This window comes from Natator depressus, chromosome 17 (genome assembly GCF_965152275.1).
Source record: "Natator depressus isolate rNatDep1 chromosome 17, rNatDep2.hap1, whole genome shotgun sequence".
Taxonomy (NCBI): domain Eukaryota; kingdom Metazoa; phylum Chordata; order Testudines; family Cheloniidae; genus Natator; species Natator depressus.
Window position 1 is genome coordinate 11,761,486 of NC_134250.1, and position 26,655 is coordinate 11,788,140.

At 42.5% G+C, this 26,655-nt stretch overlaps 1 protein-coding gene across 7 annotated transcripts in view; it reads right to left on the minus strand.

Moving 5' to 3' along the window:
• Positions 1–26,655, minus strand: part of PITPNM3 (PITPNM family member 3) — a 347,956-nt gene that overhangs the window by 43,941 nt on the left and 277,360 nt on the right. For all 7 annotated transcript variants that reach the window (XM_074974515.1, XM_074974517.1, XM_074974516.1 and 4 more), the window contains 3 exons: positions 18,447–18,636; positions 14,897–15,016; positions 2,542–2,723 (listed from right to left, as the gene is read on the minus strand). In XM_074974515.1, coding sequence (XP_074830616.1) covers positions 2,542–2,723; positions 14,897–15,016; positions 18,447–18,636 — 492 coding nt within the window. The remainder of the gene's footprint in view (positions 1–2,541; positions 2,724–14,896; positions 15,017–18,446; positions 18,637–26,655) is intronic.

Here is a 26,655-nt window from a genome sequence, read left to right on the forward strand (position 1 = left end):
CAAATTATTTACCATAGACCTCACACCATGTCAGAGGCTCAGCCAGGATTAGAAGTCAGGAGTCCCGGGCTCACAGTCCTGTGTTCAGAGAATAAGACCAGGCCTTTCTGACAACCTGACAACTTAATGGTACTGTCTTGAGCCCTTCAATGTTGTACCTGATCTTCTCGCTTAGACGAGATAAGACACTTTGAACCCAAACCACTAGGGACAGAGTTTAGCCCCTACAGTGCCCCCGAGTTTACAGTCATGCAGAATAGAATGAATCCAGGAGTCAAACTCATCTTCTGTTTGGGCATTGCAGAGTTACCACTCCATCCCTACGTTGCATTATTGGCCCCATGTCGCGTCATTGCTACACTACAAGATAAGAGAAGCTAGCACAAAGTAGCCAAGACAAACATGTCAAAGCACACAGAACAAGTTTCCATGCTTAGGAGGTATCGTAGTCATATCATTATCCAAAATGGGATAAGATCTCTAAATTAAAAAACAACAATTGTTAATAATCCTACATGGAACTGATATGTAAAAAACTGAAACTTTTTAAATTGCTGTACATGCTGGGGAACACAGATCTCAGAATATTTTTCATCCTCAATCTGTGCATTTCCAGCTATTTCCATGCTACCTTGCAATAGATTTGTGCAAACCTGGTGGTTGAAGAGTCAGAAATCTGAGTGGGGTGTAAAATTTTCAGGGGGAGGTTAAGCATAGGCAAAAATGTATTTGTAAGTGTAGCAGTTTTCAGTTTAAAACAATTGTAAATACCTAGAAACTGAAACGCGGAAGGTTTAAGGAGGGTTGTTGTGCTGCTTTTTTTATTATCTTGTTTTCCCCATGAGTATGAAATACATTTCTCTTAAGAAGCTTTCTCTTTACTACACTTCTGCCAATACCCACCTCTCCATCCAAGCTAAAATATATCCAGATTCTACTATTTAAATCAACCAGATTAGGCAAAAATTATAAAAAAAGATCATTCAGAACTACTTGCTCACTTAACATTATTAATGCTAATCAAATGAGTCTCTATCTTCACATTTCAAACTCTATTATGTTCCCTTTCCTATTTCTCTGAACTAATAAATCTCTAGGAGTGTAGCATTGTCTGCTTTTGATGAACAAAGACTGAAGTTCAAATGCTTGTCATTAGAACACAGGCATACACTGTTATTTCTATCTCGATTTTTTTAAAATAAAAAGATGGGCTTTTTTTTTCTTTTGTGAAAACATAAATAATGTACTTTGGGGGGGTGAGGGGGATTTTCTTTTATATATTTATTTTGCAACTAACATGCACCTGTAGTCTATAGGTATTAGGAAAAGAAGAGTGCCAATATTTTGATGTGTCAATTTGTAAGCAAGAGAGATCAGACGCCAAAACCTGATAAATTAGTTCAGTTGAGCCAGATTGTATAATAAATGGGTTGAATGGAGAGTTCAGATTAGATAGCCTGGGAGTTTCTTGCTGCTACACAGGGAGCTAAAAGTGATGGACTAGAATTCTTGACAAATTCTCTGACACAGACAAATGGAAAAAAAGACACATTGTTTTCTTGAAGCAGGAAGGTACTTTAAAATGTAAGGACCTGGTATCCAAAAAGGAACAGCAGCACATTGATGTGAAAACCAAATAGAATAATCAAGGAACCCAAAGCAAAGAATGCATTGACTGCAGCCAAAGAGATAGAATAAAATTACCTTGAGCTATTACTGACAAAACAGGCAGGCTGGAGTACAGCACTGTGGCAAGTCTGCACTGTACCTGAGCTCTCACAGAACTGAAACTTGGGAGCACACAATGGGGCTTTTCTCTCTATCGGCATCACCCCCAACGAAATAAAGGAAGAAAGAACAAACAGAAAGAAAAAATAAAGCACAAAGGATACAGATACTCAAGCAAGCAGTCAAACTAGGTAGGTAAAGACAGAGAGAGAGAGACAGACAAAGGAAATGATGAACCTCCCATGCTAGATATATTGTTAAAAGGTTTCCTTTTTAGGATTTAGGGAAGCTAAGTAAGCTTCCTTTAAAAAGATTACTTTTTATTAATTTAAATTGAAGATTTATGGAGGTTTTCAAAAAAGCCTGAATAGTTTGTAGACAGCTGAGAGCACCAAAAATCAATTTCCTAATTCTCTGGAGAATCATGCAAAGCCTCTAATGAAAGTCAGATGGGGCTAAATAATAGTAATAAAAAAAAAACTTCCAAAAAAATGCCAAGTCTATTTGATTTGACTTGTGAGAGGTGCATTATAAAAACTGGGATTTTTTGCATTCAGTTTCTGCATTCAAAATTCACACCAGTCAACAAAAGTTGAATTAAAAAATACAGTTGAGTGGGTCCAGATCAATGCCCCACACCCCAAAAATTAAATATCTACATTTTTCCGGAGTAGCTTGCAAAGGCTTAAACTAAGTCTGCAGCAACATATTATGTGGGTTATATAAATGATGCCATTACTCTCACATTGCCTGTATTAATACTCCACATTCAATTGTAATCCTATTGCTTTTACTGAATTAAGGACTAGTTACCTCGACAGAAAAGCATGGTGTTGGGAAATAGTGTCACAGTCATAAGTGGACGAGTCGCTCTGTTTCCTTGGCAATGGTTGCCTCGGTGCCTCATCCTCCATGATTCCCGAAATGTCAATATTACTTTTGCTTAGGCGTTTGCTGCCACCCAGACTGGAATCCTCTGCTAAAAGGGGATTATCCTTCAAAGAATGAACAAAGCAAAAAGGAGGTTAAAAAAGCGACCAAAATAAAACACAGCTAATATGAAGCAGTTCTATTTGTATAGTTGTCTTGTATTAACCAACAGAGGGTGGAATTGTTAGCTGTCATCTCTACCAAGGTAAGAATAAGGAGGCTGAGAAACGGCCTGATGTCTGTCTTAGCTGTGTGTCATGCAAACTGGGGGGAGGGTCACTTGTATGACAACTTTAACCCTGGTAACCCCCTTCTGGGCTTGGGGCCGGATCCAAAGTCCAGATCCCATTGACTTCAGTGGTCCTTTGAGTGCCCTTTAAATAATAGACAGACATAAGCAGCCTTGATCCAAGTGTACAGAATGCATTGAAATACATTAACGGAATAGGCCTTCATGCCCCATGGATGTGATAGGTAGATGTAAAGTTAAAATAAAAACTTTTTTGCTTAACATGAGCTTTTTGTGTGTTAATGTGGAGAACAATAGGGTCTCCGCTCAATTCTTATTACGCAACTCATCCTATTTTTAAATTTGCCTTTGAATCTCTTATCTGCATTGCAAATCAACATACAATCTTACAGTGAAACTCTCAGTTTCATAAGAATTATCAACAATCTTAACAGAAAAACAGTGAACTTCTCGAAGTCAAAATGCCTTTTGCCAAAATGCTTCCTGGCTGGATTTCTTTTACAGGTCCCTTTTGCAGCACTTTTTAACAAAGCAGCAATTCTGAACAGCAAAGGAATTATTGCTGTGGATAGCTCCTGAGTACTCCGTGAATCTCTCTTATTTCTGTTCATAAGATTTTTGTGAACAGACCATGATTATCTCAAATTGATTAGTTATTCAAAATTATTTGACTAATAACTTCTATGAAGAGATCTTGCGCTGTAGCTTGTCTACAAGCAACCGAGTTGTGAACAGACAACGTATTTGTGATATAATAATTTGAAATTTGCTTTCCACAAATATGTTGCAATCTTTGCTTTGATTAACTGTTCCTTCCTGTAAATTAATTTATAAGAATGTTTATGGCTACCACACACAAAAGGTGCTTAGGGTACAGTGCGCGCGCACACACACACACACACACACACACAGCAAAATCATTTATACCTCCTGCAATTCATTAACTTCAACAAGTTTTGGATAAAGCACTTAAACATCTGATTGAATAATAAGCTTTTTTATAATTCTCATTGTCACATTATCTAAGCACTGTGAATATCATCAGAGAATATCAGGTTGCCAACTTTCAAAATTTTATCATGAGCCTTGTAATATTTTGTGTTAAAGCCCAAGACCCTAGAGTCAAGTGAATACACAAAAATCTCAAATTTTGTTTGTTTAAAAATAAGTTTCTAGTCCTCCTGGGTGCAGAGCGGCTTCAAAACATGCAGCCTAAAATCTCCAAAATAGCTAAATTAATTTTAAAAAAAAAAAGCCAGAAGGCCAATCAATCCAATTTTTAAAAAACTCCTTATTTTTATGCCAATATCACATTTTTTCTTAAGGGCTAGGCTCAATTTTTGAATATATGGAGTTGGCAACACTGCAACACAAACGCACTTATTTCTATTTAATCCCACATCTGTTTTGCTGGTCTGGTTCTCAGCAATATTTAGACACTACCTCGTGCTACCACTGAACTAGGTCAACAGAATGTTCAATAAAAGAATGACCAGTGGCACTGGAAGTTACGGGTCTCTTCAGTCTGTAGGAAATTGGCAGCAGTTCATGGTTGCCCACGGAGCATCATTAACACCTGTGTCCAGGTTTCTTCCGCTGGGTCACAAGGCAACCACTGCGAGATTACTATTGGCACAGTTTGATGATCTTAGAACAATACTGAGTGGGAAAAACATCCAAACTCCTGCTGCAGGGCTGCCACCACCCTGGTTAAGTTGACATTTCCATGTGTGTGTTTATTTACTGGATATGATGCTGCTGTTTGAGCTGGATCCTGTTCAGATGTGGTAGCTGTTTTCTTTAGTGACAAAAACTAATCTAAGTTAATAGGGTACTGCAATTTTTGTTTTTTGTTTGTTTTTGTTACTCTACAGATTAGGAGGAAAAACCCCAGATCACCTAGTTTTTGGATTACATTGTATGTAGCTGCCAAAGCCCAGGCACTTCAGATGAGGTTTTGAAGAGGGAGGGGATTGTATGGAAGGAATGAACAAGTCTGGATGGAGAAGGGATTAACTACTTAGTAACTTTCTTCTCTCTTATCTTCCACAAGTCAGTGAAGTTTTTACTAGTGACCTCACTGAGGGCGCAATCCTACCCTGTCTCTACACAACTCTCCCCTGCCCCTGATTTCCGTTCTCTGTCACACTGTTCCCCTCAGGGTCCTCCTGGGAACATAATGGGATAATGTTGAAATGTTTTCAGAATCATTGTTTATGGTTTATTACAGTAGAGGCCCCTGCTGAGATCAAGGCTACATTGTGCTGGGTGCTGTACTAACACAGTGACAGTAGTCCTTCTGCAAAGCATTTACAATCTCAGTAGACAAGACAGACAAGGGGTGGGAGAGAGGAAGTGCTACTATCGCTGTTTTCCAGATGCAGAACTGAGGCTCAGAGAGATTAAGCCCTGGTCTAAACTACGGGGTTAGGTTGAATTTAGCCGCGTTAGGTCGATTTTAAAATGAATGCGTCTACACAACCCACCCCGTTCCGTCGACCTAAAGGGCTCTTAAAATCGACTTCTATACTCCTCCCCGGCGAGGGGAGTAGCGCTAAAATCGACAATTGCTAGGTCGAATTTGGGGTAGTGCAGGCGCAATTCGAGAGTATTGGCCTCTGGGAGCTATCCCAGAGTGCTCCAATGCGACTGCTCTGGACAGCGCTTTGAACTCCGATGCAGTAGCCAGGTACACAGGAAAAGCCCCGGGAAATTTTGAATTTCATTTCCTGTTTGGTCAGCGTGGCGAGCTCAGCAGCACAGGTGACCATGCAGTTCCCCCAGAATCGCAAACAAGCTCCAGCATGGACCGAAAGGGAGACACTGGATCTGCTGTATGGGGAGAAGAACCTGTGCAGGACAAATGCCGATCAAAAAGAAGAAATGCTAATATATATGCCAAAATCGCACAGGGCATGGTGGAGAGAGGCTACACCAGGACACACAGCAGTGCCGCGTGACAGTTAAGGAGCTCAGGCAAGCCTACCAAAAGACAAACGAGGCAAACGGTTGCTCCGGGTCAGAGCCCCATACATGCCGCTTCTATGATCAGCTGCATGGCATTCTCGGGGGGGACCCTACCACTACCTCACCACTGTCCGTGGACATTTGCAAGGGGGGAGTCTCACACAACAGGGAAGATTTTGTGGATGAGGAAGAGGAGGAGGAGAATGCGCAGCAGGCAAGCAGTGAATCCGTTCTCCCCGGCAGCCAGGACCTTTTCATCACCCTGCAGCCAATACCCTCCCAAGGCGGGATCCCCGACCCTGAAGCCGAAGAAGGCAGCTCTGGTGAGTGCACATTTGTAACTACAGTAGAGGGTTTAAAAGCAATAGTGTTTAATGTTTGATTTGCCCTGAAGAATTGGGATGCATTTGTGGCCAGTACAGCTACTGGAAAAGTCTGTTAACGTGTCTGGGGATGGAGCGGGAATCCTCCAGGGACATCTCCATGAAGCTCTCATAGAGGTACTCTGAAAGCCTTTGCAGAAGGTTTCTGGGGTGGGCTGCCTTATTTCATCCTCCACAGTAGGCCCCGTTACCACGCCAAGCCAATAGCAAGTAGTCTGGAATCACTGCAGCACAAAGCATGGCAGCGAATGGTCCTGGGTTTTGGTCGCATTCAAGCAACATTCAGTCTTTATCTTTCTGTGTTAGCCTCAGGAGAGTGATATAATTCATGGTCACCTGGTTGAAATAGGAGAATTTTTGTAAGGGAACAATAAAAGGACCCCGTTCATGCTGGGTTGTTTGCGCTTGGCTAAAAGGGATCATACCAGAGAATAGCCATGCGGTGGTGGGAGGGGTGAAGGGCTCATCCCAGAGAATAGCCATGCAGTGGGGTATGGGGAGGTGTATGCTGCACATCCACCCGAAAACCGCAGCCCCTCCTTTTAAATGTGAAACCCAACCGGCATTGCTTGCTATGGGAAAGGATGGCGCTGGAGTTTGAAATCATTCCCACATGTTATGAAGGCAGAAGAAGCCAACCCCGCATACCAAAAGGCTTACCATGGCAGCCTGGAAACCAAATTCTGTTGCCCAGCTGTGTGTGATGTATCACCATACCGGCAGGCACTCACCATAAAAGGCAAAATGCAACCTTGTACCTAAAGCACATGTGCTGTCTGCTGTGAATTGCTTGATTCACTGTGAAAGAGTCTCCCTTTTGTTCTCAGAAATGTATCATCCTAAATTTTACTCTCCCTTTTATCTCCCCCAGGTGCAAATGTTTCTATGCTCCCCCTATCATCTCCGTTCCTGAGGTTATTGCAGATTAGAAGATGAAAAAAAACGCACTCGCGATGACATGTTTTCCGAGCTCATGCAGTCCTCCTGCACTGATAGGGCACAGCTTATTGCATGAAGGCATTCAGTGGCAGAGGCCAGGAAAGCATTAAGTGAGTGCGAAGAGCAGAGGCAGGAGGCAATGCTGAGGCTAATGCGGGAGCAAATGGACATGATGAAGCGTCTATTGGAGCTGCAGGAAAGCCAACAAGAGCACAGCCCCCCGCTGCATCCATTGCATAACCGCCTGCCCTCCTCCCCAAGTTCCATATCCTCCTTACCCAGATGCCCAAGAATGCGGAGGGGTGGGGAGGGGAGGCTCTGGGCACCCAGCCACTCCACTCCAGAGGATGGCCCAAGCAACAGAAGGCTGTCATTCAAACTGTTTTGATTTGTAGTGTGGCTACAATAAGCAATGTGGCCTTGTCCTTCCCTCCTTCCAAACCCCACCCCACCCCATCCGGGCTACCTTGTCAGTTATCTCACTTTTTTTTTTTAATTAATAAAGAAAGAATGCATGGTTTCAAAACAATAGTTACTTTATTTCCTTTGCCAGCTGTGATCAAAGGGGAGAGAGTGGTTGGCTTACAGGGAATTAAAATCAACAAAGGGGGCAGGTTTGCAGCAAGGAGAAACACACACCGCTGTCACACTATAGCCTGGCCAGTCATGAAACTGGTTTTCAAAGCCTCTCTGATGCGCAGCGCGCCCAGCTGTGCTCTTCTAATTGCCCTGGTGTCTGGCTGCTCAAAATCAGCTGCCAGGCGATTTGCCTCAACCTCCCACCCCACCATAAACGTCTCCCCCTTACTCTCACAGATATTATGGAGCACCCAGCAAGCAGCAATAACAATGGGAATGTTGGTTGTGCTGAGGTCTAACCTAGTCCACAAACAGCGCCAGTGAGCTTTTAAACGTCCAAAGGCACATTCTACCACCATTCTGCACTTGTTCAGCCTATCGTTGAACTGCTCCTTACTACTGTCCAGGCTGCCTGTGTATGGCTTCATAAGCCATGGGAGCAAGGAGTAGGCTGGGTCCCCAAGGATAACTAGTGGCATTTCAACATCCCCAACGGTAATTTTCTGGTCTGGGAAGTAAGTCCCTTCTTGCAACTGCTTGAACAGCCTGGAGTTCCTAAAGATGTGAGCGTCATGCACCTTTCCCGGCCACCCCACGTTGATGTCAGTGAAACATCCCTTGTGATCCACCAGTGCTTGCAGCACCATTGAGAAGTACCCCTTGCGGTTTACATACTGGTTGGCAAGGTGGTTCAGTGCCAAGATAGGGATATGTGTTCTGTCTATCGCCCCACCACAGTTAGGGAACCCACTGCAGCAAAACCATCCAGTATGACCTACACATTTCCCAGAATCACTACCCTTGATAGCAGAACGTCAGTGATTGCATTGGCTACTTGGATCACAGCAGTCCCCGCAGTAGACTTGCCCATTCCAAATTGATTCCCGACTGACCGGTAGCAGTCAGGCATTGCAAGCTTCCACAGAGCTATCGCCACTCGCTTCTCAACTGTCAGGGCAGCTCCCATCTTGGAATTCCTGCGCTTCAGGGTTGGGGGAAAGCAACTCACAAAACTCAAGGAAAGTGGCCTTACGCATGCGAAAGTTTCGCAGCCACTGTAAATCATCCCAAACCTGCAACACTATGCGGTCCCACCAGTCTGTGCTTGTTTGCCGTGCCGAGAATCGGCGTTCCACTGTATCAACCAGCCCCACTGCCGCCATGATGTCCCAATTGCCAGAGTCCGTGTTTTCAGGAACGTCTGTGTCCGTGTCCTCATCACAATCGTCCTCGTGCTGGCGTCTCTTAGCCTGGTTCTCCACATACTCCAGGATCATAAGTGAGGTGTTTACAACGCTCACAACAGCAGCTGCTGAGCTGAGCGGGCTCCATGCTTGCCGTGGTATGGCGTATGCATGGGTAACCCAGGAAAAAAGGCGCAAAACGATTGTCTGCCATTGCTTTCACAGACAGAGGGAGGGAGGGGTGACTGACGACACGTCCCCAAAACCACCCTCGATAATGTTTTTGCCTCATCAGGCATTGGGAGCTTAACCCAGAATTCCAATGGGCAGTGGAGACTGCGGGAACTCTGGGATAGCTACCCACAGTGCACCACTCCATAAGTCGATGCTAGCCACACTATTGAGGACGCACTCCGCCGACTTAATGTGGGGACATACACAACTGACTGTATAAAATCGATTTCTAAAAATCGACTTCTGTAAAATTGACCTAATTTCGTAGTGTAGACATATCCTAAGAGACTTGCCACAATCTCTGTGGCAGAACTGGGAATTTGCCTCTAAATTTCTTGAACCACAAAGAGAAAGAAATTTAGAGTTAAGGAGTTCATAGTACTGAAGTCAAAACCTCTCTGATAAGGCAGTGCAGCTAAAATGGACCACAAAGCTGAGGCCATTATACGCCACAAGGAAAATGCTTTTCAGCAAGCATGTGGATAGGCCTATTATTGTTTCAAATCGGTATGTGAATCCATTGCGGGTGAATTATGCCAGATGCACAACCCCGCAGTGAACTCCTGTTTATCCCCAGAACATATACCACATGGTTAGCTTCATTGTAAACTTGCCCACACTCTCAAAAAAAGAGACTTCAACTCTGTCCTGGAAGGACTGCTAAGAGGGCAGCTTTGTCAACGTGTGCATTCAATAACTGGCCCTTCTGCTGAGATAGGCAAGCAAGGAAGCCCGGTAATACCCATTAGAAGGTTGGCTTTCATCATGTGGACAACCTGCCCAATGGGATTTGAACTGGGACCAAATTCAGCTCATGTATGTTACTAAATAGCCATTAGACAGGAAAGGCTTTTTGGTACTACTGACCCAAGCTAGATATTAACTGGTAACCTACAGGTTCTGTTACTCTGGAATGGATCCACTTAAGTCATCCAGTCATTTGCAGTTGTAATTGTGTTCTGTATCATTTGTGCCACAATATCTCCATCCATTTGTCAAGAAGGGCAGAAACATGTAACATCACCAGTATTTATGTGATGTTGTGCCAAAATGTCTAAACACACTGAGGCTAAGGCAAAGATGACTTGTTACATTTAATCCCATTCTAATACATGGGTTGTTTTCTTTTTAAATTTAAAACAACATAAATTCACACCTCCAAAGATTTCTGAAAAGATTTGCTGGAGTTCAAATCTCATTAGTTTAATTACTTGGGGTCAGATTCATAGCCATTTGTCTCTCCTACACTGCATGGGAACATTGTGTCACATTGATACATTTATTTTAACTGTACTTGGAAACTATTCTGAGAAACAAATTAAACTATTGTTGGGGGGAGAGGGGAAAAATCACCAAACATTCGCTGTTAAAAGAAAGCTGAGATGATTGCTGAAGAGACTATTTAGTTATTTCAACTTAATTAATAATTAAAACACCATTCTCCAAAGCTCTAGGCGCCCTAACATGCCGGTAATACAATTAAATCTCATTAAAATAATCAATTCAACAGAAGCTGAACCAGCCACCTACAAAAACTCCTTTCCACCCCTTTACTGCTACTGTAAGCAAACCCTAAGCCTCCTCCTAAAATCCTGTCAAACGTCTTTCAATAAGATCTTGAATGATATTTTAACAGCATCAGCAAGAGAGAACAAAATTCTCCTCTTCTAAGAGACAGTGTGTTCCAGTGGGGGAGGGTCCTGGCATGGGACTCTGGATAACCGAGCTGTATTCCCAGTTCTGCCATTGGTCTGAATCACTTCCCCGCTCTGAGCTTCAGTTTCCCCAACTGTAAAATGGGAATAATGATACAGACCTCCTTTGTAAAGCACCTTGATATTTACAGATGTACACTGCTGTACAAGAGCTAGGTATTATTACTACTATTAATCCGGTCAAAGCAGAATGTATTTATTTCCCTATACTCCCTTAGAATGTATAGTGAACTCCTTAAACACTTGTCTAGTAAGGCTTATACATGATAGGCAATGGGAACACATATTTTTCTCTGTGTATGATGAGAACTCATACTGTAATTCTCCACTGGTTATTCTGGGCATATTGGAACCCAAAATACAGCCGAGAAATTACAGTGGCCTATTCCAATGCCTCTGCAGGTGAATTTTGATTGGTATTTCTATTATAATCCCCTACTTACATTGCTATAACATATTAGCATACCCTTCTATAGTACAAGTTTCTAATGCTTAAGGCTGTGCGCTATTCAGAGAACATAACGGTCTCTGCAGTACCCTTTCTCTAACTTATTGTTATAAGGCACTTTGGAATAACGGGAGTATGAAGGGAGCTATATAAACCTAATTTTATGCTATTTTCAGGCTTCATAATCAGACCATAAAATTCTTCCCTGGTTACGATTCAGAACAGAGGATTCCCATACCCAATTAATTTCATTTCACAAATACCCTTGGGATTGACAAAACAAACAAATCCCCCCTCTCGCCCCCTGCAAACTCCTCCTTAAGGTCCATTTCTACTGAAACTCCAATTAATTGCTAGGCAGGGGCAGCTGAGGGTAGCAGATAGTTATTCAAAGGAAGAATATCTGGAATTCGTATTTCATCTTCTCTACCTGACTGTCTGATTAGACTGTAAGATCCTGGGGCAAAGACTGTGTCCTGTTTTGTGTTTGGAAGGCACCTAACACATTGTGAGGACTGCCACAGTACGAATAATTATGTAAACTTGTTATGATACCTTTTGCAAGCACTGAGAACCTGGGAAACTGACTTCTTCTATTTATCCCAAGAAGAGGTAAAAAACACAGGCATTATCATCAACAAACATTTATAGAAAGGTAACACCCAAAGGTCTTAGTGGGATGGGGAGCTGAGTGCAATACAAACAGACGAGACAACCCCTCTCCTGGAGATCTTACAAAAACAAAAATCATCTCCTCTCCACCAGAATCCGCACCTATTTGATCCTTGGCCTCTCTTCTCTCCACTCTGGGCTAGGCCTCCCAACAAGGGTACCAGTTGGTATGAATGTTAATGGCTGCTTTTATGATGTAGAAGAGTAGTGTTGTTTTTTAAAACAATTTTGCATATATTTACATATATTTGCACGTATTTAATTTCTTTCACAGTTGCTTCGGCCCGCGAAACCCCTTCAAAAATTAATATGGCCCTCGTCTCAAAGTTTGGAGACCCCTGATGTAGATTAAGGGCCACTAAACTCATATTCCGCCCAGGCCAGCAAACCAACATCAGTACCAACTCTCGGTCACAAGCAACAGAGATATCATTTACAACTATCTCCTCCTCACATGCCCCAGTCCTGAGAGGTACTCAAGCACCTGGCAACAGCTTCTGAGCATCTTTCGGTACCAAGTGCTAAATTCAACCGAATAAGCTCGAAAGGTTCCTTACAATTGCTTTCAGTTGATCTTACACAAGTCTGCTTTGTAGGTGAAATATAATAAAAATAAATGCTGCACAGATAAAGTAGCATCTTTTCCTCTCACATAAGGACATTGTGCTCCTACCAGCACTGCTCAGATTGCCAAAATTCAGACAAATGCCATGTCCCTCTGCCTGTAGGCTGACTGTTTTGCTCAACTGTACTCTGCATTCAGCGAAGTCGCTTTGACCTTCTACTCCAGGAAACAAATTGGTCTCCTAGTTAAGTGCTCTCAATCTGTCTGTGTAAGAGAAGGGAAAAGTTCAAAGCAACCCAAGTCACCCATGAAGACTGGATAGATGTATAGACCAGGCACAAATTCCAATCGATGATGATGATATACCAAGGATGAAACTGCCTTTGACTTCAATAGGACCAGGATTTCATCCAAGTGTTTTGTTTTGTTTGTTTGTTTAATATTTCCTGCTGTGGGGGGGAAATAGATGAATAGGTGTGGTGAGAGAGGATGAAAAGGAAAGGGGGAATAAAAAGAAAAAAGTGTGGGCAGGGGGAGAGGAAAGTGGGGATCATGACAAGAAGTAAATACAGAGAAGAGAAAAGGGAAATAAAGGAGGAGAGGAGGAGGAAGAAGAGAACACAGTGAAGCGAACGATGAGAGTCAAGCTACATGGCCAAGCCAAAAGGGTGATTGTTATGCTGAAAATATGTCAGTTTTTTAAAAAAGTATCAATAACTTGCACTTCCAAGATCCAATCCTGCAGTAGGATTCATGATGGTCCCTGCGGAATCCCACTGAAGCTCTTGGGCATCCAATTGCAGGATAGGGACCTATGATTTTCAATTCTTAACGGTGTTGAGTGACATGACAATGTTCAGTGCTAGAATGGCTAGCTGCAGAGAAATTTCAGCAATGTAGCTATGGGGTAATTTGTTTTAGGAATATTTCCTTTCCCACAAGTATTAGGAGGCGGTCTTTTTTTCTTAATAAAAATACCATTTAGCTTTTATATTGCACTTTTCATCCATAGATCTCAGAGTGCTGAACAAAAGAAGTCAGTCTCGTTATCCACGTTGTAGAGATAGGGAAACTGAGGAGCCAAAAGATGAAGTATCTGGCTCAGAGTCTCATAATAGGCCCATGGCAGAGCCAGGAATAAAACCCACATCTCTTGAACCCTACCTAGTCCACTACCTTGTCAACTGGTCACGTCTACGCTGCATTGTAAACCAGGGTCTGTGAGACCTGGGCTTGTGGACTCGGTATTTTCAAGCCTGCACTTAAGTGTCCACACTGCTTTGTAAACCTGGGTTTACAATTGCTGGATCAGGCCTCACAGCCATGCTAGCACGTCCATATTGCACTATGCAGACCTTCCGACTTGAGTCTGGGGCTTGAGCTGTGTCCGCACGACAAAACAACAGGGCTTGGATCCGAGTCACACTGTGACTTGGGCCCTGACCAACCCCACTAGCAGGGTCCTAGCATCCAGGGCCTGAGAGCTTGCTGACCTGAATCAGACTGATTTGCATGTGGACAAAAGGGGGAGCTTGGGCTTAAACCAGAGTGACAACCCAGGCTTAGTGTGAAGTGAAGACATACCCACTGCCTCTCAAGGCCTGAGAAACTTTGTTCAGACTACATAAGATTAGTTAAATTTATCTTTGATCTTTTTTTCTGAAATGGTACATCAATAATGCAACGTAAATATTAACATAATAGTAATAAAAAACCTAATTCTGCTTTTTTCTATCACAAACTACTTTCTAAAGCAGATTTATGTCTCAAAAATTATCTGAATTTAGAGTTTCTCATTAGAATAGGATTCATTTAGAGACTCCAGAGTGTGCTTAGTGCTCCATTCACAAGACCCTCAGCTGACTGGCATTCCCCAGTGTAACCAAGGCGTGCTTTCCATGAGCCATTAAAGCATGTCTTAATGCGACATTAGCCTCTAGCAGCAGCATTAAGAATTCCAGACTCTATGGGGAAAATGAAAAACAGTAGATTTTAGCAATAGACAGGAGCTGACAGATTATTGGGAGAGGGTGCCTTAAAATCACAATTAGGGATACACTGAAAGGTACTCCATGACCTCACCCCATGGATTTGCCAAAAAAGCATTTGTTAACGACTTGCAAGCATCATAAACCCAAAGTTGGAAAGTTTTCCTATACATCAATGACTTTTTACTTGAAAATAACAGCTGAAATATTCAGCACTACTGCAATTTACCAACGCTTTGTATTTGTTCTCGCAGACAGCTGCTTCATAGTGTCAGTTGGCTTCCGTACAGGGAATTAACCCATGGGAGTTTTACCTGCATGCTGCCGAGGCTCCCTCTCCTGCTACTGTTCTGACTCTCACCCGCAGGGCCAGCACTGTAGCAGATGGCATCAAACCCCAAAATTCCTCCAACACAGTCACCGATGAGGCACACCTGCCCATAATAAGAGATTTCATGTGAGTCCTACATAGTGATATTTATCCAGCCAGAGTCACTGACTCAAAACAGGAGGCAAAGGGGGGTGGCATCATGAAGCCTGATAACAGCTCCCTGATCCTGGGGACTAGTCTGCAGCAGCCAAGGGTTGCAAAGTTTCTGGTGGATCTCATTATAGCCACTTTGCCACTCCTCCTCTCCCCACCAACATGCTCCCTATGCCAAAGGCTGGCACAGGGGCTGCCTCCATCAGCTTTACACCAGAAGGGAACTAGTTTTGTTTGTTTTGTCATGCATCATGAAATCTGTCCATAGGTCCATGGCTGGAGCACAGCTGGGGCTGCACAGCCCTCCTCTCCCCAAATGCTGATGAGGTCCAGCAGCTCGACATTGCCCCAAACAGGGGATCGCCTGGTGCGTGGAGCTGGCATGGTCACCTGGAAAGATGCGCTGAGACCCACTGCCCGTGTCACCGAGAAAACAGGACGGGGACTTTCAAAATTCCCAAGGAATTTAAGAGGTGGGGCTCACGGTTGGTCACCTGAGGGCAGGGCAGTAGAATTCAAACCGATGACCAGAGGCAAGAACAGGCATTGAGGGACACCTCCTCGAGGCCAATCGCGGCGCTGTAGTCGACCAGGGTGTCTACACTGGCACCACGGCGCTGTACCCCCGGCGCAGAAAGCTCTACGCCTCTCATCGAGGTGGGTTTTTCGCAGCGCTGCTACTGCGCACTTAGTGGCTTGGCAGGGTGTACGCCTCGGGAGTTACACCGCAGGACGCTGCTTTACTGGGCAGAAACTTGCCAGTGTAGACAAGGCCTCAGATTCAAGTCACTGCTCTTATCCAAGCAACGCAGGGTTCTCCCACATCTCAGGTGAGTTGTTAATTTAATAATAGCATCCCCTCCAATGCACCCCACAAAGAACTGAAAATCCACCTGGCTACACAGAACCTGTAACCCTACACGAACGGCACATTTTGTGAGGGATTAATGGCATCTCCTTGCACTTACCATGACAACTCTCATTTTAATAAGAAAAAAGAAAAGGAGTACTTGTGGCACCTTAGAGACTAACCAGTTTATTTGAGCATGAGCTTTCGTGAGCTACAGCTCACTTCAGCTGTAGCTCACGAAAGCTCATGCTCAAATAAACTGGTTAGTCTCTAAGGTGCCACAAGTACTCCTTTTCTTTTTTCTTTTTACGAATACAGACTAACACGGCTGTTACTCTGAAACCTCTCATTTTAATGATGATGATGATGATCAGGGTTAGAGTAGCAGGATGTGATTCCCACCTCAGAGAGACATACCTGCATTACCTCGATGACAGCTAGTGTGCTACAAACAGAACGTCACTACGGTGGCAGGTGGGGCTAGCCACCCTGAGACATGCCTGTAGTCTGAGACGGGCACATAGTCTGGATAGCTAGCCCCTCCTGCTGTAAGAGCAAGGCAGTCCTTTGCCCCAAAGATTTTGTAAAGTAAGTAAACAAGAGAGGAAAGGGTGGGAGAGGAAACTGAGGCACAGACACATGAAGTGACTTGCTCAGGTCACACAGCAGGTCAGTGGCAGACCTGGGAATAGAACTGAAGGCCCAACTCCCAGTCCAGTTTCACTTAAATTATACTGTACCTATTTTGTAACTAGAGACCTATATATTTAGAGGTGAATTGGATGTTTTTATCCAGTTGCCAAAATGGAGGAGCATGAACAATACAGAGAATGACATCACATTTTCGTTCTAATGATATCAGCACTTCTCCTGTGTGGTGGAAACATGCAAAATATACTGAGATTGTTTACACCCTCCCAGGTGAATTTCCAATAGACGTTTTTCAAAAAGAGCCTTTTTTGTAGCTTTGGCCTAAAGAAAAACAAACCTCTTAACATTCAATTTCTACTGGAAGAGATCTGTTTTATAATTATCTCTGTAATTGGTATAATTTTTCTTTGTATAATCTCACCTTTCATAATGTTCTGTCATAGTAGCCAGGGTTTTTATTTTTTAAAAGCTCCAAGCGAGAACATTTTTACTATGGATATTAAACTGGCTCCAAACCAAATTTTAGCTTAAAAAACTGATATGCCACAGCATAATCCTATTATTGTTATGAAAAAAACCAATTTGTTTGTGTAATAAAACTCATGCTTTCCTCAGAAGATTACACTGTACCCTCAGATTAAAAATCTTTTCTTCTTTCAGAGCCTTTGAAACCTCACTGTACTTAAAACAACTGTATCTATCTAGACCTTTAAAGGCTCCCCCACACAAGTGTTTATAAGCACTTCACACTCAGTAATAAATGTATCTTCAAATAAGGTAGAGAAGTATTAGTAACCCCATTTAGAGACCAGGTAGCTACAGGAGAGTGGTGATCCCAAACCCAATAAATTCCATGCAAGTCTTTCAGCTGATTTAATTGGGATTTGTATCGGGCCCAGTGATACTGAGTGATTTGCCCATGGTCACACAAGGGAATGTGTGGCAGAGCCAAAATCTGAACCCAGATCTCCCCAGTCCTCAAGCATAAGATCATGCTTCCTCCCTGTGTTTTACTGACACTGTGACAAGAGAGGGGGATACCAGTACTTAAATGTTCGATTCCCTATGGCCTAATCAGAGACGTGCTGAGGTCCCTCAACTCCCATCATCTGCAATGGGGTTATACAAACTTGGGAACTGGACTGTCTGGGAGAGAAGGTACAGCTAGAGTGGAGTAAATTTTTCAGCTGAAACTTTTTCCAGTGAGAACTGCAGATTCAGCCACACCAAAACATTTCATGAATGTGTGTTGGTTTCGATTAATTGTTCACTTTGGAGTGGTTGTGGAGGGGGGAGAGAACAAGTCAGAAAAAAAAAAAACGTTTTGTTTTGACATTTGCAACATGAAGTGTTTCAAATTTTGTTCAACCCACAACAAAAATTTTCTTCAGCTTTTCAATTTGCTGACAAATTTCTATATTTTAGTTTTTGGTCTGACCTCAAATATTGATTTTAAAATGTTTAAAATTGCCAATGAACCAAAAATTCCAATATTCTCACACCTTTTGGTCCAGTCTTTCTATTAACTGCATGAGTTACCAGCTCAAACTGACACTGCTCAGGTTTCAGGAAGCTTCTAGTTCACCCTGGACTTGCTCAGAGGGTTAACAGAGAGAGAGTGTGGGTGAGGAACTTTTATTGAACCAACTTCTGTTGGCGAAGAGAGCCTTTGAGCTTACACAGAGCTCTTCTTCAGGTCTGGGAAAGGTACACAGAGGCTTAACAGACATTTTGCACTCCCATGCTAACACTGCTTCATCTTATTTGCTGTGTCATCCCCATACTAGTAACTTGATACACTCAACACAATGGCTTAAAATAATGGAAACTCAGCCTTGCCCAAAGCATTTTTCTTTGATATAAGAGGAAACAGTCTTACCTGTCCATTAAAACCAGTCCCATCTGGAGACTTGAGAAATTCATTGTAAACTTGGTTGGCTCTGCTAATCACCATGGCAACTGCATCCTGGTACTGAGGGGAGGAAATGGCCAGCAAGGGCAAGGCAGCCAGCGGGATGTGGTCTTCACTACTGCTCAGGCAGTTCTCATCATAGCTGTAGGGATTCAGGCTGAAGAAGAAGATACTGTCATCAGGAAAATGCAACAAAAGGAAGCGCACAGTATTACAGCCCTTATGTCAGTGTATTAAACTGAAATGATCCTGGGCTAGTCAGGTTTGGTACAAAACACCATCACCTTAAAAAATCATCTCTTTAAAAGCTAGGCTTTCCTTATCTGTGTTATTGACACTGCTTTAGATTGTTAGAGTGGAAGGAATTTTTATAAATCTGATTTATTCTTCACCATTTATGCTCCTTATTTTTACTAAAGAAGCCAAGACAAATGCAAGAAGGAAACAGATTCAGTTTCTGGTTTTCATACATTAGCACAATACAACGGTTGATAGGATGCAGCTGCTGCACTGGAATATGATAGCCTTCCAAATGAATGGTTCCCATTGAAATTTTTTTTAAAAATACAGAAACATTTCTGTCAATGAGATTTTGTAAAAGTTTGTATAAATTTTGGAGAAAATCTGACTTGACAATATTCCTTCCAAAAGGCAGAACAAGATCAGCCTATTATCTGATCAATTACATAAAAGTATGCCCCAAAACAACATTTAAACATTCATCTATTAGCATTATACAAAAGAATGTGACTGGCTTGAAAACTGATGTTTAGATTTACTAGGATACCAGTTTTATCTGAGGGCTTGTCTACATGTGAGGTAATGTGCTCTACAGAGGTTTGATTTCTAAAGCGCACAAACATACTGTGTATTAATTGGTCTGTGTAGAACCTGCTGGAATGCACTAAAGGTTCCTTAGTACATTTTAACGTAGTACGGTTTTAAACCCTCTATGTCTAGTCTAGATTTTCGCTCTGCACGTTTCCCCATACCAACCTGTCAGTCATGCTTTGGATGATCTTTAAAAGTGAAGGGGAAAAACAATTTCCAGAGAGCAGAAATTGCAAGTCATATCACCTCATGCCAGGTTCTCAGAATATATTTATGTACCTTTTGAGACTAAGATAAGGTCAGAAGTACTTTGAAAATTAGGCTGGATTTCAGCCAAGGCTGCAGAGGTAGAAAACAAAGACTTCATAAATAATAGTAGTTGGAGTGCAAAATACTCCAAAGATCTCAGAGCACTTTAATTAAACCTCACAACAAGGCAGGTAAGCATCACCATTTCACACATGGGGAAACAAGCACAGAGACGTGTAGGGTCAGATTTTGAAGTGAATGAGTTTAGACATTAAAAACAAACAGTATTTGCAATCTAGATGGTCAATCCCTGAAGTCTGCTATGATTAATGAACAAACAACTAAGAGGAAGGGAACAAAAGAAGCCCCGCACCTGAGAAACAGAAGGCTACAGTGGTTGGGTAATCTACATCTGGTAATCAGAGAGAAAAAGCAACCAGATCTCAGAGTAGAAAGATATGGAGAAGATATTTCTTAAAGTTACCTGCAGTCTTTTCCAATAACGAAAGTATAAAACACTAACTGGCCAAGATTACTGGGGTTCCTTCAGTATAATAATTTTTATACTACTGAGTATGTCTAAATCAGGGAAAGATAGCAAAAACCAAAACAAAAACCAAAAAACCAAAAACATCAAACAACCCCAGCGATTTCCTGTATAAACTTTAAGTAACACCATTAATAATGCAGTGTTGTTGTAGCCATGTCACAGTCAGGGTATAAGAGAGACAAGGTGGGTGAGGTAATATCTTTTATTGCACCAACTTCTGTTGGGGAGGGAGACAAGTTTCAAGCTTACACAGAGCTCTTCAGGTCCGGGAAAGGTACTCTGAGTGTCCCAGCTAAATACAAGGTGGAACAGATTGTTTAGCGTAAGTTGTTAACACATATTTCAAGGGACCATTCAAGGTGAAGTGGCCAACTAGCAACCCCAACCCTCCCCGCACCCGATGCGTTCCATCCTCTCCGTCGCCCGCACTTTCCCCCACTATGACCAGAGGGGTGTTAATGGACAACTTCACCTTAAATGACCCCTTGAAATGAAATGAGGCTGAGATTTTCAAAGCAGCCTAAGGGCTTTAGACATGCATCTTCTATTAATTGTAAGTGGCAGATGTGTGTGTAAATCTCCTAGACTATTTTGGAAACTTCAACCATTCAATCCGACAAAAAACTCTTTCCCTCTCTAGTAGTTCTCTCTCAGGTTGGGTTGACCTATGTAATTCTTTATAAGATACACTGATAATACCATCACACTTATGCAGCAGTACATACCCTTACCCCTGCAGATCTCAAAGTGCTCACCCCCATTAACCATGCATTGCATATTCAATTTTAGCCCATTTTAGCCACTTGAACGCAGAATCGTATTCACCCTGGTGGCGGGGGGGCGGGGCTGCACATCTCATAAATGCCACAGCTTAGACAGACGGAGAGAGCTGCCAGCAACACAGAAACATGACCTTATGGGCTAACAATGCATGGAAATGCTGCAGAGGATCCTGAAGGCTGAACAAACGAATGCTGGAGTGGGTCAGTTGTACAGGAACAGGAGCATAGGAATTGTCAGACTCAAGGTCCCTCTAGTCCAATATCCTTTCTCTGACCGTTGCCAGGACTAGATTCTTTGGGAGAAAGTATAAGAACCCTACAGCAGGCAGATGCGGGATGATTTGCTGCAGTTGGTCTCCACCTAATCTCTCATAGTAAGAGATTAGTCTAAACCCTGAAGCATGAGCTTCACTATCCCTTCCAAGCTTCTGTTAGCATAATCTATTTTAATTCTGCATTTTCTTGTGATCCATATAAATGTCCAAACCCTTTTTTGACTCTTCCTAAATTCTTAACCTCAATGACCTCCTACAGCAATGAGTTCAACAGCCCAATTATCCATTGTGTGAAAAAATATTTTGCTTTATCACTTTGTACCTTGGCCTCTGTTTGAGATTTGTGGGACTGGATCTCACCGCACTGCACAAAGCCCAAAGAGTAAGGTTTTGTGGGGGAGGAGGGGAGTGAAGGTGAAGGAAATTTCACTCAGATACGGTAAATGACTGGCCTCCAAACTCAAATAGTGAGGCAGTTGCTGAGTCAGTCATAGAACCCAGGAGTCCTGGGTTGAAATCCTTTGCTCAGCCTTAAGCCAACACAAACTTTTCAGATGAAATGGGGAGTAGCAAACATCGGGTTTTATTTAGCTGTTATTATTTATTTTTTATTGCATCAGTGCCTAGGAGCCACAGCAATCGTCCGGGACCTCATTGTGCTAGGCACCGTACAGATAACAAAGAGACTGTTCCTGCTTCAAAGAGTTTACAGCTGAAGTGATTAGTAGGTTGTATGTTCTGTTTCTGAAATGCAAATACATCACAGGTACATAATACTGTATTTTGTTTATGTTCCTCTCCCCATACCTTTCTTCTGTTGCTCATCCTGGGGGGCAAAAACCTCCAACAACACACACCAAAATGAACTAGCCAGACACATGCATATCACCATCTGTCCACTTGGCTGTATGTAGCACCCCTTTTCTTTGTCTGTCCCTTCTCTTTTTTAGAATATATTCTCCTCAGGGCAGGGACTCCCTGTTACTATGTGCTTGCCCTGGACTTAGTACAATGGGTTCCAGATTCTGACAGGAACCTCTGTGCTATAACAATATTAAACAGTGTGCCGTTTGAGATGGGATTAGCTCTATGGAACTATTATCACCACCACAGATGATACCAATTTAAAAAAACCAAAACTACTTACAGTTCTGAAATGCAGTGGTTGGTCTGTATTTTCCTCTAAGCCTCATGCAAAGTTCCATGTTTAGCCTGTGCTAAAGCACTCAAGTGACAGATATTTTACATCTTAAGAAGTTCAAAATTTTTAAAGACCCGGAGCTCAGCTGCTCTGCCAGGTAGCATCAATTTATCAATTAACATGACTTCACTCTGCCAGCGGATTAGACCATCCAAATGCAAAGCAGACAGATTGCTGAATACCAGTGCCAAAATAAAATAAAATAAAAACAAACTTTAAAAATATAAAATAAAAAGGCCTCCCTAGCTATATAACTCTCACTTAAAAAACAAAAATAAGCATTTAGAATGGGAATTTTCAAAAGAGAAAAAAGATCACATCTACATAATAAAAGCAAGATACAAAAGGAAATCCAGAAGAGAAATATACAGAAGCAGAGGGTAAAAAAAAATTAATAGCCAGCAACATTTCTCATGAGTGAGCAAAGAAATCAGGATCAAGCTGCAGTTCAGCAATTAATTCCTGCTAAATTAATTACAAATAATTACCTGGTTGGAAAAGAACAGTTTATTTTTCTTTTATTGCAAAGGTCACGGAAGGGGAGATTTTTGTTGTTATCATAAACACAATGAAAACGAAAAAGCAGCACTTGAAAAGGACACCCTGGAAAAGAGGAAGCTCTTTATCACAAGAGATAGGCAGGATGTCAGAGACAAACACAAAGCCTTGTTAGCTTGGTGCCTTGACAGAGCACTGCAGGAGGCCCTAACATGCAGCAGTTTGGAAGTGCTGCATTCAGGAGTGGTGGGGTGAGGAGGAGAGGAAATCACCAGGGGGCAGGTGAATCCATTAATTGTAATAATGTTGCAGATGCAGACAGTATCCCCTTCATTGCTGGCGCTGTATCCAAAACAGCCGGCGCTGTATCCAAAACAGATCCAGGACCCCGGAGAGCTAGGTGTTTGTATCATTTGTGCCCAGTCAACAGATGCCACCATGTCACAGAGCCAGCTGCTTGCAGGGGTAACAGACTGTATAATGGGGGCTGAGAGAGAGAGAATATTCAACATCCAACGCAGGGGATTAGCAAAATAGTTTCCAAACACTAGCTGATGCAGATCACAACCCCATGCTGGTCCCTTCTGACTGACTTCTTTGGGGAGGGGTGCTGGAGGCTTAACACTTGGGAAAGGAAAAGGCAGAGAGACCAATTTATGCGCCAATGCTTGTGCTAACCTGCCTGCTAGAGCTTCCCTCAAGTTATTGTTGCTTGTGGGAAAATTAGAAGTTTAGGGTCTGATTTGCTTGTAGAAGTGGCCTGCAGCTCCTATTGGCTTCACTAGGGAGTTGAGGTTGGTTTCAAAATCCAAGCCGTGTGTGTGTGGAGTTCCCTTTCTAGCGGAAAGGAGGGTGAGGGACCGATCGCAGGCCATGAATACTAGAGCTTTACGTGTGCTGGATAGTGTAATTTTAAAATTAGTTTTAAAATGGATTATGAACCCAAGAACTCATTTTAACTTCCAAGTTACGCATGTTGGGGCCCAATCCTGTGCGGTGCTGCGGTGAGGTGCTCCCTACCTCACCAGTAAAACAGGTCTAGAACAGGATTCCCCCTTCTTTTAAGAATCAGTTGTGCAAAGCGCTGACCGCCCTGACTCTGATCCAGCAAAGCACATGGACAGCGAAATGGGACAACTTACATTCTGAAAGTGCATTGCTGGATCAGGGCCAGAGAGTGCTTAGCACCTTCCAGGATTGAGCCCTGACACTAGAGGAAGCTAACAGCGTTTCTCTTTGAGAGTGTGAAGCTGCATAAGTAAAACAATAAAAAAAAAGAGGAAAGACCAGTAAGGTCTTGTCTGCGCTACAAAATTAAGTCAACCTCTGGTAGATCGATGTTCAGCCACCACAGTGATTACTGCAGTTTTTCATGTCCACATTACCCTCCTTCTGTCAGTGGGGTGTCTTCTCACCAGAAGCGCTTCTGTGAGTGGTGTGTCTCCTCACCAGACTTAAGAGCCCCACATGGAGCTGACAGCCAACAGACAATGTAAGTAACAGACACTGCGTTGCCCTAACTACGTCGACCTAAGTGCTACACCTCTCACAGAGCTGGAGTTATTAGGTTGATGAAGTGGGCAAATTACTTTGGTGGGAGCAACTTTGTAGTGTAGATGCTTATAGAGTTAGGTCGATGTAAGACGCCTTACATCAACCAAACTCTGTAATATAGACCAGGCCTAAAGAGAGGAGAATCAGGCCATTAGATTACAGTTCCAATAGAAGACCCAGATCCTCAGCTGGTGTAAAATGATGCAGCTACACTGATCTGACCCAAGTTCAGCCAAGTACCTGAAAGTAAAGCTATGTTCTTCCTAATGCAGACACTTCACAGTGGCTTCCCCAGCAACATTAGCACTCCATAGAGGAGTGCAGGAAACATTTGTTTTTAAATCAGTAAACTAAATGGATGTGATGCATAAGAAACTTAGGAAGCAAAGAGCAGTAAGAGGATAGCATTTTTAACAGTCTTTTTTTTTTTTTTTTTTTTTTTTTACTGTAACCCCATTCTAAACTCCCAATCGGTCAACCTCTGGGCAACACACAAATGAATTTGTCCATAGATGTTTGGGGGCTTTCTTAGGTAAAATTAGGAAGTAGGAGGATTGTAAACTTCCACCAAGAGTGCTGAAAATATGCAATTCAGTACCACTGCCTACAACCACATAACTAGGGAAACTCACAAGCCTGTTGGAAACTGGTGCCATTAAACTCAATGGAACTATTTTTTGTGTGTCAGTCATAGGACCAAATCTCAGCTGATGTAAATGAGCTATGTCCATTTACACCAGCCAAAGGTCTAGCCTTCAGTATGTGAAGTAAAGCATCAGCTTTTCATCCTGAGAGAGAGAGAGAGAGAGAGAGAGATTTGTCTCAGAGGACCTTTAGATTGATGGTTAGAAAAGAAATAGTACCTTTTGTCATTTGGTATTTTCTAGAGAAAAGGGGGGAAATGAGAAAATACATCCTAGATACTCTGAAAATTAAATTAATTACTTAATATCTACGGCTCCTTCAGAATGTCAGATATGGTCCATTAGACACATTGTCATTTCACTAAGTGCTATGGTATGCTTCCCCTCCCCACTTTTGCTTTTGTTGTTTCTCAAGAACTGTGTGCCCCTTTTACCAAGGTTAATTTGGACAGCATCCCATCCATTTCAGTAATTATTTTCATAAGTAAACCTCAAAGAAGTTCATACTTGTCAGGCATTACATTTTAATGGAGTACTTCATCTTGAACTGGCTTGTCACTTAAATCAATGCTGCTAAGGACTCTGGGTTAAACATCGAAAGTCTAGGAGGCTTTTCTGCACATCACTCACTAGATGAGTAGTATCAGACACTGAACCTAATAGCATTTTAAAAATTTCCCATAGACAATGTCCTGCAGTCCTTAGCTATGTGAATAAACCAATGCGAGCAATTCCATAAGGGCTGGATTCTGCAACACTGGAGACAATGGAGGTTTTGCCACAGGCCTCATCAGGAGGTTTTTATTTGCTTAAAAATAAGAAGTTTTATTAATTTTAGTACACAATTTTCAGAGCTGATGCATGCTTAGCGTTTGTTTGTGCCTTATAACCCCTTGAAGATTGCAGCCTCTTCTGAGATTTGCAAGACCATCCTTATCAGGGCAACCTTGCAGACCAGGAGTTGGGATTGCATTGATACCAATAGGCCATAAAAATCACAATCCAACTATGTCATGAACTGCAATGTCCCATCAGCAGGCCAGGTCTCCGAGTGATAAAGTTTTTGATGTCAGGTGACGATGGTGGGTATCAAAGTGTGCATGGGGAGGGTTAATCTCCTTTTCCTTATGCCATGGAACAGAGAGTAGTATCTTATTCCACCCACAGCTCTACTGAAATCAGAATTGGACCCTGGGTAATTGGCAGGGACATATCCCTGTACAGTTGTCTTATAGCCTCTGCTATGCAATTAGATTGTACAGTAGAATCCTGGATTATTTGGCATCATTCGAGCTGGTCTGTACTTTGTTCGTACCTGTGAAGTGTGTCAGCATTAGTATCGGCTAGTCGTTCAATTCCCCCTCCCACAAACAATCTATTATAGTTTTATAAAGGAAGAAACACTGGATGTTCTCCCCTTAAGTTCTGCAGGCATCTTACTTCAAACACTGTGTGATACAAAAAGAACATGAAGGCCATTGGTGGAAATAGTAGCGCAAAAAGCATAATGATGGAAGGATAAAACATTAGAGCCAAATGAGAAGCAGAGACTCTTTCACCTCAGACAGAAAAGGCTTTTCTCCTATTCATTC